We start from the raw sequence: 12995 nt of genomic DNA, 5'->3' as shown, positions 1-12995 counted from the left end.
AACCACTCGCTTTTTCGCTCCATTTCCTGTTTCGGCGTGACCAAAATCACTACTCCAATTTGACTTCAAAAATCATGAAAATGTGTGAACAGATCTTAAAAAAAAAGACAGCGCCCCAATACAATTCAAATTCTTTGAATTGTAAAAAACCAAGAGAAGGCCAATAATAGCCCCAGCTATCGCTGTGCGGCTATTAATAAAATATCGCATACAATCCCAAAATTGATGTATATAGGTTACGTGACACTGCTTTTCACTGAATTTCTGGCGATTATGGTGAACCGCGAAGTTCATGAAGGTCAACTTCTGGCTACGTATGTAAAAACTTCTGGCATTTTAACTTCTGACACTGCAGTTTTTGTCATTTTAAAACGTGCACTGCAGTTTGAAAGCGCGTTTCCAGGAACTAAGTTTTGGTTGTCGGTGGCGGCTTTGTCCGCGGCTAGCTGTTTTCAGATGGTCACCTTGTTGCATTTTTGCTTCATTCACGTAGTATTGGTGAAGGATATCAGTGATTACCTGTCCACTATTTTCAGTGTTGTTCTGCATCGAAAAACTAGGTTATAATAAATTCTAATTAAAACTTGATATTCAATATTGAGGTAAAACATTATTAAAATGCAAACATTAATAAAAGGCACTTTTAAATAAACAGCCAGATAAAATCTTTGATATGCAGAACAATTTCTAAAGTTAATCAAAAAGGAGTAAACACAACAATCAATAGTAATATAATCAAGAAAGTTGGATAGATATTTATCTATTTGAAAGAATTTTGAAGCTTTTTAGAAGCAGAGGATAAGGCAGCTCAGTAGTGAGTGGCACAATTTTCGATAGTACATCTTTAGCAAGTGAAATGAAACACTCATTTTTAGGGAAGAAAGTGATCGAAATAACATACTGCGAACAAATTAGACATACGTAGTTTGTAATTGCACAGTCTGGGTAAAGGCGTTACAGTGCTAGCCTTTTCAAGGCTTGTGCACTTTCTATCAACCAGGTTTCTATTTAGAAAGCGATAGAAACTGTTTCACAGCACTCACCTAGAGAAAAATCCCTTCAAGTATTCCAATATTCATGAATTTAGGGCAATCAGATATTTTATCTCATTGCATAAAATCAGCAATAATCACTTTTAAAATTCTGTTGTTTATCAACACTGGAATACGATGCGAAGGTGGTGGGTTGGGGTTGTTTAAGATGCGTAGGTCTCTACAGCAACTTATGAAAAGTTCCAGATTTTATCAAAGTTTTTGACGTTTGTCTAAAGCACGTTAGGTTGCATCCCAGGTGCGTACTCGTATATTAACTGAGGAACTACTCTGTGTCTTTTGAGAGGCATGAAAAACCACATTAGCACACTTTTAGTTCCGAACAACTCAGACAATGCGGTGTGTGCTGTCTTCAGTTTCATTCTCCTCAAGTATTCGTAGAAGAGAGGGTCCACTTGTGACTGGAATTTTGTCAAATCAGACTTGGCAAACATGATCTGCATGCACCAAGTTGAAGTTATTGCAACCAGAAACAAACCTAAACAAACAATTAATTTCCTACAACTTAGTCTCAATAGCTGCGCTCAACTTTTGTTCCAAAACTATACACCTTGAAAATAGACATCTACTGGACTACCTACGCCCATCAACATCAGCTGTAAGTCCTCAACAACAAAAATGTAGCATTCAAAATATTTGTTAAGGACAAGTAAAAATCTCATAGAAGGATAGGCTTTTTCCCGATGTTAATAGACGCCAGGGCCTGCAAAACATCAATCTCATTTTCAATTTTTGGAAGCAGTAATAGCCAAAGTAGTTCCAGCATCTTGCAGAGGACTATTTACAACAACGGACAAAAGCGTCTGACACCATTTGCTCATAAATATGAACTTCAAAATTGATCAGCAAATACCGCTGTAATTCAAACAGCCGGCAAATTGCCGGAAAATAGCCGCGATAGACGCTTGTGGCCTTTCATGGGAATGAAAAAACTAAAGAAATAAGATAGGCAGATTGACAACCAGTCCTTTAATAGACCACTAGACTTTTTGGGTTAGATTCGGACTGCCATTTTCATGAGACGCATACGCTCGCTCTATAAGGAAAAAGCCCTAATAGAGCTTTTTTAAAATTAGTCATCGAAATCAAGAACTCAAAACTCTAATACTCAAGAATTATAGCATCTACGTTTGGCACTACTTAGATGCACACTATTGATCTTAAAAATATTAAATACAACTTAAAACATATTAGGGGAGTTCGGAAGTCATTTTTTGAGAGGTAAGTAACGCAATTAACCTAAAAGCAGAAAAAAATGATGTCACGTGAACAAATTTTAACTGCAAAGAAGAAGTCATGAAATTGAAAAACTCAATTCCAAAAAGTCAGGTCGCTAGAATCATCAATGGATACGAATTAAAAAACATAGCAGGACAAGTCCTGAAATGCAATGCAAAGAATTGAATGGAAAACTTAGAAGTACTCTACCTGACCAGCAGATCAATAGAACAATGCCAGCCAAAACACAAACAAAATCATCTCAAAAATTGAGAAACAATCAAACAAACTAAACAAAAATATCATTGCTAAAACTTTGAAGCTTTTACCCCGAAGGCAAAAACTGATCCCTTTAAATATACCTATTTCAAGAATATGTTCAAAACCAATTTTTTCTGCAATTGTTGCAGTATTATATCTGCAAGGCCTGAAAAAAACTCATCGGCCCTTGAAGATCGATTAACTTGAATACGACCAAAAAATTTACATCAATTGCGAAATTTAAAGAAAAGTTGCTGAAAATTGTGATATTAATATCTTAAGAATCATTTCTCTCTCTAGAGGCTATCCAGTAACCCAATTCCAAGCCTTAAAAATTTAATTGGTTCGAAGATCGATAGACAATGATTTTTATAAATTCAAATTTCAAAAAATAGAAAGTCGTCCTATTAAAATGTTGAAAACCATTAAATTGCCCCTAATAATTATTTAATAGCATACCATCAAACCCTGCATGAGGTTATCTGGCTACTTAGGCAAGAAAAACTGAAAAGACAAATGTTTTGAAAAACCTTAAAAAAATTGCAAATTTTATGAGAAATTTTTAAAATTAGAAAGTTTAAATTGTTGAAAACAAATGAATTAATACTAACAAACCGTGGAATAGGTTTCTTGGGACTTGATAATGGACAATTATCAAAAAATGACAAAAAAAACTTGGAAACCTTAAAAAATCAGATTTTATCAAAAAAAATGCTAAAATTCCAGATATTAAAAAGTTGAAAACCAATCCATTGTTACTAGACACTATACAGTGTCCAATTATTAAACCTCATTGACCCCCTGAAGCTGGAAAAATTCAAAAATTTTAAAAATTTTCTTGAGAAAACTTGAGAGAATTGCAAAAATTAGTATTATTTTGCGTATTTATGTTTGTAGTGCCAAAACATATAGCTCAATAAAAGTCATAACAAGTAATTTTGTCTCGCGAAAGGCCTTCATCAATTTCTAAAAACTTCAACCTGAGACTAAGCAAACAAAAAACTTAAAAAAATTACAGAAAACATAAAAAGTTGCACCATTTGAGCCCGAAAACTCCTAAAAATGACCTTTTAACCTTAAATTGAGGCCATCCCAGCAGCTGCACCACTCTACGCACCTTAGGGACTACTAACGTACACTTTGGGCCTCCAATAAAACTGAATACCCACTGGACTTTACCTGATTATCCCATTCTGAAAGATCAAAGTCATTGAAAAATGTGTGAACACATCTTAAAAAAACATAGCAGGACAAGTCCTGACGTAACTTTGAATTTACGTCAGGACTTGTCCTGCTATGTTTTCATTGACTAAACAGAAAATTAGACCTACTAGGGACTATGAATGGATTAGGAAAAACATTTAGAAAAAAATCCGATCCAAAAAAACGAAAAAACAGTAAAAATTAAAGAAATTGCCGAATGTGAACAAAAAACCACTAGCGAGAATGCGAATTTTTGTTCAAACACCGTTTTCTCACCCTACTTTAAGTTTAGAGAAAAAAATTTTCACACCGCAAAACCACTCGCTTTTTCTCTCCACTTCCTGTTTCGGCGTGACCAAAATCACTACTAGAATTTGACTTCAAAAATCATGAAAATGTGTGAACAGATCTTAATAAAAAGACAGAGCCCCAATACAATACAAATTCTTTGAATTGTAAAAAACATAGCAGGACAAGTCCTGACGTACACTTCAAAGAATTTTCACTAAATAAAAAACGACCTAAAACGTACGATAGAATTGGGAAAACTATCACAAAAAACAGAAAAATCAATGTCAAAATGCCACGTGTGAACAAAACCCAAAAGCGAGAAAGGGAAATTTGGTTCAAACAAAACCCTAGGCCTAGAATGAACTATGAATGAATTGGGAAATTCATTGAGAAAAAAATCCTATCCAAACAATCGAAAAACGGTAAAAATCAAAGTGAAATTGCCGCATGTGAACAAAAAACCACTAGCGAGAAAGCGAATTTTTGTTCACACACCGTTTTCTCACGCTACTTTAAAACTAGAGAGCGAACAAACTTCACGCCACAAAACCACTCGCTTTTTCCCTCTACTTCCTATTTCGTCATGACCAAAATCACTACTCCAATTGGACTTCAAAACTCATGAAAATGTGTGAACAGATCTTAAAAAAGACCGCCGCCCAAAACAATTGAAATTTTTTGAATTGCAATCAAATTCTTTCAATTGTAAAAAAGCACGATGTCATCAATAATAGCCACTATCACTTCGCGGCTACTAATTAAACATAAACCGACAAATGTCGGAAGAATTGCTCTTGAACGACAGGCGAGGCAATTTAATTCAGGGGCTGTAGCCTAGATAAATTTTTCTTTACGGGTGCAAAAACAGTTTATCATGCCAGGATTCGAAGTATTGACCTCCCGCTCCCTGAGCAGAAGCACTGTCCACTCGGCTATTAGGCCCATTTGCTTTGCTGCAATCGATATTATTTTAGCAACAAGTTTTACTTCGGAGTGAGATCAATAGAGATCACTAAAAATGAAGAATGAAAGCAGAAGCGCTGTCCACTCGGCTATCAGACCCCTTTTTGCTTTTGTGCAATCGATTTTATTTTAGCAACAAGCTTTACTTCGGAGTGAGATCAATAGAGATCACTAAAAAATGAAGAACGAAAGCGTGAAAAAGTTAACTTGAAAAGCCTAAGAATATTCCAGAAGAAAAGCGCAAAATTGTCAAGGAAAATTTGCATAAAAAAGACCAACACGTTTACAATAATTGTTTTGAACTTCGTTCAAGAGCAATTAAAAAAGTACATCCAGTAAAACGTGTAATCGATCAACTCCTGGGAGGCAAGTCTCCAATATACATGTATAAATTCTTTGAAAGTATTTCCGTCAAACATCAAAGGGCATCCTATGCAAAATAAAGACCATAATTTGAGAGGAATGAAAAAGGTAACACGGTGGTTTTAAATCAAGATTTGAATAAAATTTTTTAGATCATTTAAGACAACTACCGCCCCTATTCCACTAAAAGGTTGCTTTGAGAGCTGTTAAACACAACAATTGATACCTGTAATCAACAAATCAAACATGAAGATCCAGAATTGGTACCGAGCACAAAACCCCTCCATCGTCTGTAACTCATCATTTGTTGGATACAGCCGATAGTAGAAGTAATAGAGATTTGTAGCGACTGTGATTGAGGTCTGCCAAGTGGCATAGAATGTGAGCAGGATAAAGAGCCACATGTTGTCTTCTCCCACGCAATTGTTGATCCACGGACAGTGGTGGTCAAACTTCCGAATACCTAATCAATTAACAATTTTAGGATTGGGTAGTGCGGTTCACTGTTTTGAAAGAAAAATTAACTCTAAAAAAGTAACAATTTCCAAGAGCAAGCAAAATATTCCCAAAAACCTAAGGAACCCTTGCATGAACTTCACATTTCGCAACTTCAATCCTATCTTTTTGTAAATTGCCCGATTTATATTCCCTTTTTAAAACAGTAAGTTTTAAAACCATTTTGATTTTCGGCACTGTTTATCTGCTAAATCAAAACTCTTCGATGGTACATCTTGGTTAAGCTGTATAACCAAGTGTTTTTTAAATAGTGTTTTTCAGATAGACTGTTTATTTTTTCAGATAGACTGTTCATGTTTATTAAATAGTGTTTTTCAGATAGACTGTTCTGGGATAGCCGTGGTTATCCCCTAAATGTTTATCCTTGGTGCAAGTTCATTGTCGCATGCGATTCGATCTTTAACCTGGTTTATCCGAAAAAGACTAAATCGTCACATCCTTGCCATACCCGGTTTGTGCTTCAATCAGAAAAAGAACAACAAACGGAAAACTGCTCAGTTCATACTCCGGAGATCTCTGCGACGTCGTACGGACATTATTATCTGGCACGATACGCTCAATAATTCGCTGACTCAACATAGAAGTAACAACTTTACTCAGGTGTCGCCAGAAAGATTGAGGAAGATCTTATTGTCATTTGGCAATCAGATACAACGGGTCGTCCATTGCACCCGTGAAGGTGCTCCAGATATTTGGGATCATATCAAAACCTTGAGAACCCAAGGTTTCCAAGTAGCAAACATTGTTCGTGAAATTCTGCCGAAGCAAAAATCTAACCATCCTGAAAACCTGACAGAGTATCTTCAGTTGCATCAGAAACCTCTGCACGAACTTCGAACGTTAGCAGCTGTGAAGAGAGTCAATGGTGAATTGAATCGCTTTGCCCAGAAAAAGAAAAGACTATCAAAAGCTCGTCGGGAAAAATCATTTCGCGACCAAAAAATCACTAAGAGCAAATAATTCTTGGTTCTCAGTTTATCATTTGATATAGCTTGAAAACTCATCTTGTGCTACTTCGAACCTGTTTGAGTACCTGGGCCTTAGTATCACGTGCTGGGTTTATAGGCTGAAGTATTGTGGGGCAAAATGTCTCGCAACTCCAAAGGGAAATGCAAAACATGAAATGCAAAACGGATTGAAGATGAACATGGAATGTGCTGGATTGGAAGAGGACGCCATAAAGGTGCTCTCCTGTGTAACGAATGCGTGAATAAAGGGAAAAAAGAGCAAATCATCCAGAACTGCACAAAAGGGAACGTGGAAGGAAAAATTGACGACAAGCTCAACGAAAGCCTGAAAAAGATGGAGAGTTCCCTACTCAAACAGATCGATCAGAAAATCGAAGCTGCTCTTGCAGGCAGCGATTTGAAGACTGAGAAATCCATGGAGAAAATCCTTGAAGAGAAGATAGTTAAGTTGTGAATATGCAGAAAACGTCTGACGAACAGAAGGAAGTACATCACAATATCTTGAAAACCTTCAGAATTCAAGGAATTCCAGAATACCTGGAAAAGACAAAAGATGAGAACTTGATTTCACTAAATGAGAACATAAAAGATATATTTGATACAATTGAAGTCAACACCGACGGTTGAAAACGTGAGAAGACTTGGAAGTTTTGATAAAGAACGCTCGAAGCCAACAAGAGTTCTAGTAACTGTTCCCAACTGTTGGGACACACGGAGGATTTTAGCTAAAGCTAGAGAAAAATGGAAACTACTTTCTGACCGCGGTTTTTATGTACTTCAATCACTAACTAAGGCAGAATCCGAAAAAGAGAATATGTGTCTTAAGAAGAGACGTGAGATGATAGAGAACGGAACACCTGCAACTGAACTCAAAATTAGAAACTTTGAATTGCTTCACAACGGTACGAAAGTCAATTTGCAAGAACCATCCAATTGACTAGAAAATTTGAATCTGATGTTAGTAAATGCTCGTAGTCTTTTGAATTTTGATATACGAACTAAGTTTGCAAATGCTGTGATGACCTGTAGATACCCCATTGTCATCGTTACGGAAACTTGGTGGAATGAAGACATAGAAGACTCAGAACTTATGCTTCCTGGGTATATCTTACTCAGATGTGAAAGAGCTGTCAACAAACACGGAGGTGTTTTGGTAGCTATCCAGAGCATCATCAGTGCAAAATGAATCAGTGACGATCTCCCGGGTGGATGTATTCTCACTATCGTTGACATACAACTGAAGAAATATCTTGTATGTGTCATCTACAATCCTCCACTAGGTAGCGCCTACATATACACTTTAGCTGACTTTGAACAGGTACTCAAGCAAAGAGTTATTGAAGAATTCAAGCAATACGCATGTTTGATTTGCGGAGACTTCAACCCACCAAAGGTCAACTGGAGCCTAAATCACAGTGCAGATGAGTACGAGCAATCGGTGATTGAAATGTTTGAAAGACATAACTTTCACCAAATAGTGGACTTTAGTACTTGTGGAAAGAACACACTAGATCTTGTGTTTGAACGGAAAGTGGAAAACACGACTGCCAAGATTGATCTTGTCTTCAGACAACTGTTTGACGTTTCAGATCACCAACCAATAATAATATCGATTAAAGAACACAGAAGAACGCGAAACCCCTGTCTCCAATTATTTCAGCTTTTGCAACGCCGATTACGATGCGATGCGGCGAGAAATGACCTTGTTCCCTTTTGAGGCTACATGCTTCACTAACATCGATCGCATGGTTGAAGAGTTTTATGATTACATTTAATCCTTAATAGAGAAACATTGTCCCAAACGTACTCAACGTAGACAGCTTGTGCCTCCCTGGTTTTCCAGGGAGACCTCTCATACTATGAAGATGCTGAGCACTGCTCGGCGAGCCCAACGCAAGAAACAGCTTAGTGCTATCGGAAAAAGAAAAGTTTTGAGACTAGAAAAAAGGTTACTGGAACTTGAAGAAGATAGGTGTCAGTATCAACAGAAACTTGTGACCACTCGTGATACGAAAGTGATCTTCAAGCACTTAAAGAGCCTTAGAAAAACAGTAACTCTACCCAAATACTTTCTCTAGAGGAAGAGACTGCCGATTCCAATCAACAGAAAGTAGACCTGCTAAATAGGTATTTTCAGTCTGTATTTTCTGAGAAGACCGAAGACACGGTAGCCGATGACCTTCCGGACCCAACCCTAATGAATTTTGATGTCAGCTCAAAAAGAATAAGAGCAATCTTAACAAACCTTGATGTCTCAAATCTCGAGGTCCAGATAACATTCCCGCCTGTTTCTTGAAGCAACTGGCTGAACCGCTCAGTCTATTCTTGAGCGCAGTCTTTAGGAACATCAAAAGATTAGGAAAAATCCCGAACTGTTGGAAAATTGGTGCTGTGTCGCCCATCCATAAAAAAGGCTGCAGAGCAAGTATCAAAAATTACAGACCAGTGACATTGCTGTCTATAGTTTCGAAAGTACTCGAACGATGTATGTATGATCCGATCGAAACGCAGTTCTTGGATCATTTAACAACCAGTCAATATGGATATGTGAAAAAACGATCCGTTGTGTCGAACATGCTCTGTTTCTTAAACGACGTTCAAGTTGCGTTGGAAGGAAACCCAAATTCGGTTAATTCCTTATACACCGACTTCTCAAAAGCATTCGAGAAGGTCCCGCATGCTGAATTGTTGATCAAAGTAAGGAGAATTGGAGTGGGTGGGTGTGTACTTAGTCTTCTCAGGGACTATTTATGTAACCGTAAACAGTTCGTAAGATGTGATGGTGTCAGGTCGGACCTTCTACAAGTATCAAGTGGTGTTCCGCAGGGGTCCATTTTGGGCCCCTTACTCTTCTGCATCTTCATAAATGATTTGCCAACTTCCTTGATATCTAGCACCCCATATCTGTATGCGGATGACGCAAAGCTCTTGTTTATTGACAAAAGTAACCAAGAAATTCAAAAAGAAAATGACAGAATCTCACTTTGGGTATCCAGGAACAGAATGTCACTTGCTGCTGAAAAATGTTATATAGCATTTAAGTGACAGTCCCTCAGCCTTACGATGAATAACACTACATTAGAGCAATCCACAACGGTGACTGACTTGGGAGTGCAGCTTACAGGTACCCTAAAAGCGGCAAAGCACCGAGTCTAGGCTTGCGAAAGCTAATCGACCTTTTGGTTTTCTGAAAGAAATTTATCGAAGAATATGGAAACGAGAGTAAAAATTTGTGCTTACAAATCCCTAATTCTACCCTTGATTACTTTTGCTTCAAGCACTCGGCACCCATCGCGTGGAAGTATGAGACTAAAGGAATGCTTTCACAAACGTGCGTTGAAGTGGATAACGGGCTATAGGAATGCGTCGTACTTTGAAAACATGGTATTCCTAAGATTAATTCCGCTTCCTATGTTTTTGCAACTCAATGATTTACTTCTATTGTCTAAACTGTACCATGATAAAGAAAACGCACTTCCATTGATAGAAACCTATGAACACCAATATGGTAGAGTTAAAAGCAGATTATTCAAAATTCCAAAAACTGAGAACCGAGAAATTCAGAGAGAACTTTTACTTTCGAACTGCCAAAGTTGCCAACAATCTGCCTGAAGAGATAGACTTTTCCCAGCCTTTGGGACTCAAAAGACGTATTCTGTCATTCATGTGGGACCGTCTGATGTTGAACTTCAACGAAAGAGTAGTGTGTACATGGACCATTTTCTGTGATTGCTCCGATTGCAGAAAATAGTGGAATCAAGACCAAAACTTCTATGGGAGCAATCCCCTCGGCTTGATGCCGAAAAGTCACAACAACAACAACAACAACAACAACATAGGTATGCTAAAACCACTCGTATTTTGGCCGACGTTTATGCTATGAATAGGGCATTGTTTCACTGAAGATCAATTAGACACTTCATTTTTTCACAAGTACAAAAATTTAAAGTATGTGATAAACATTTCAATGGCGGAAACATCTCGCCTTCTAAACTCGTTTGCCATTTATCTACGGCTAGTTCGTTTTTTTGTTCTCAAAACATCAACGGTGTATAAATTACAAGTCAATTAATTTTAAAGATAAAATTACAAGTCAAAAAGGTTGGCTGCTCTCAGAATGTAGATAACCTGTTGACCGACATTCCTTTTTAAGATATGATCATTCTAACTTTGCGGTCAAACTCAAATTTCTAAAGCTGCAATTTTGAGACCAAATGCATCATTCAAACGAAGGCAGGAAATCTTTAGCATCAATTGAAACTGAGTTTTTCTGAGAAACAATTACTTACAGACATCGCAGTATTTACAGTGATGCGCACGTCGAGGCCTGATAAACTCACAGAACTCACAGTATGCCCGGTGAGTCTAAAACAAACAATTTAAATGAATACAAGCTTATTTTTCAATTTCTGAAGTCAGACATTTATTCTCTTCAATTGGATAATATTGTACACATCCTCCATGTACATTCTATTTCAATACACAAACAAATAGCTGTCGGATTGGCAAAAATACCTTCTGCGATATCTTTGTACACCTGCAGTACCAACTAGATAATGAAAAGAAAATCAGACTGAAGAAAGAGAACTTGTTTTTTAAACTAATTGCTGACATGTCATTTTAATCAAAGATAATCGCCAAAAAAAAAGTTGCCAAGTACCAGAATGTGGAGGTTTTTAAAATCGTAAAAAGAAAGAAAAAATATCTTCATTTATTTCAAAATTGAAAACAATAAAAAAAATCGAAGTAGAAAACAAACTTCGTTAATTAAATCAATTATATTTGAATAAATTTTATTGTATTTGCAATTATCCAAGATTTAGAAAACATCTCTCGTCAAAAACTGACAAAAAATCAATGCCTCTTGATTGAATGAGAGTGTGTTAGCATACAGAGTGATTACAAAAAAGTTTCTTCTAAGATAATTCTAAGACAATAAAAATAATTAAAATAATAAACAAGATATAGTAATAATAATATAATATAATAATATAATAATAATAATAATAATATAATAATAAAAGACAATAATAATAATAAAAATAATTAAAATAATAAAAAAGATATAATAATAATATAATATAATATAATAATTATAATAATATAATAATAAAAGAAAATAATAATAAAAAGATAATAAAAATTAACTTGAAAAATGAGAAACAAGAGCCGCTTTTGCATTTAAAACGCATTCTAAGGTTCTCAAAAACATTTTAAAATACTTTCCAGAGAAACACATACTAATGTAGCTTTGATCAGAAATTATTTTTTACAAAAAATAACAAGCCAAATGGACCTAAGGTGAATGACTTGATGTAGAAAACCTAAAGAAAACCACTGCTTGTCATCGATTCGACAAAAAACAGACGTCCAATAATAGCTCGCTATATGGCAGCATAGTACGCGATCAGAGGTTATGAGGAAGCCGAAGCATAATCACAGGATTGCTATTACATATTACATTAGCACTTGCCTCCTATTTACATATTGCATTAGCACTTGCCTCTTCTGTAATCAATTCTTCATATCCAAATTCAACAACACCGGGTGAAGTGAAAACACATCTTGTAAGAGACAGAAGGCAAAAGAAGGAAGCAAAGGCATAAGACGGATAGAAAACAATCGTGATCCAGTCGGTAACATTTAAAGTCCCGTTTTGTAATCGTGGGCCAAAGAACACAAAGTAAAAGAGGTAAATGTGGAGAGCCCACCAAAAATAAGTAAAACAAACTTGAAAATATCCCGTTATCGGCCTTTTTACACACTCATAACCCAAACAAACTTTGATCCTCCGAGAGTACCGTGTCATGTCATTCTGAAAAAACCATTAATTAAACATAGTTGGTAGAACGCCAGAAAATAGCCGCAACAGCTTCGTAAATCTTTTACAGTAAAACAGAATTGAAGCCGTGGTTGTGACGTCATATGGTCCCAACAAAAATGCTGTTGACAAAAACATAGCAGGAGCAGTGCTGACCTACAATTCAAGAATTTTCGCATCTTTTCTGTTTGTGCCCCCTAGCTTAGTGGGTGCATATTATTTGCCTCTCCAGCCAATGAGGCTTAACTGAGGCTTTATTCAGGCGTGCTTTCTTGAAGAGGACAGATGAGATGCACCTCGTAGTAAGTCAATCTTTCACGTCAAGCTCATAAAGGCTGT

At 36.5% G+C, this 12995-nt stretch overlaps 1 protein-coding gene across 1 annotated transcript; it reads right to left on the bottom strand.

Moving 5' to 3' along the window:
• Positions 1-557: 557 nt before the first annotated feature.
• On the bottom strand, positions 558-12690 carry LOC142339831 (palmitoyltransferase ZDHHC21-like). Its single transcript, XM_075390126.1, has 4 exons — positions 12339-12690; positions 11125-11200; positions 5578-5814; positions 558-1530 (listed from the first exon to the last, which is right to left on the bottom strand). The coding sequence occupies exons 1-4, from the start codon at positions 12642-12644 to the stop codon at positions 1265-1267; spliced, it is 885 nt and encodes a 294-aa protein (XP_075246241.1). The 5' UTR covers positions 12645-12690; the 3' UTR covers positions 558-1264.
• Positions 12691-12995: the final 305 nt, after the last annotated feature.

Source organism: Convolutriloba macropyga, chromosome 5 (assembly GCF_964194025.1).
Source record: "Convolutriloba macropyga chromosome 5, txConMacr16.3, whole genome shotgun sequence".
Lineage (NCBI taxonomy): Eukaryota > Metazoa > Xenacoelomorpha > Acoela > Convolutidae > Convolutriloba > Convolutriloba macropyga.
This window is presented reverse-complemented; position numbering and strand designations above follow the sequence as displayed.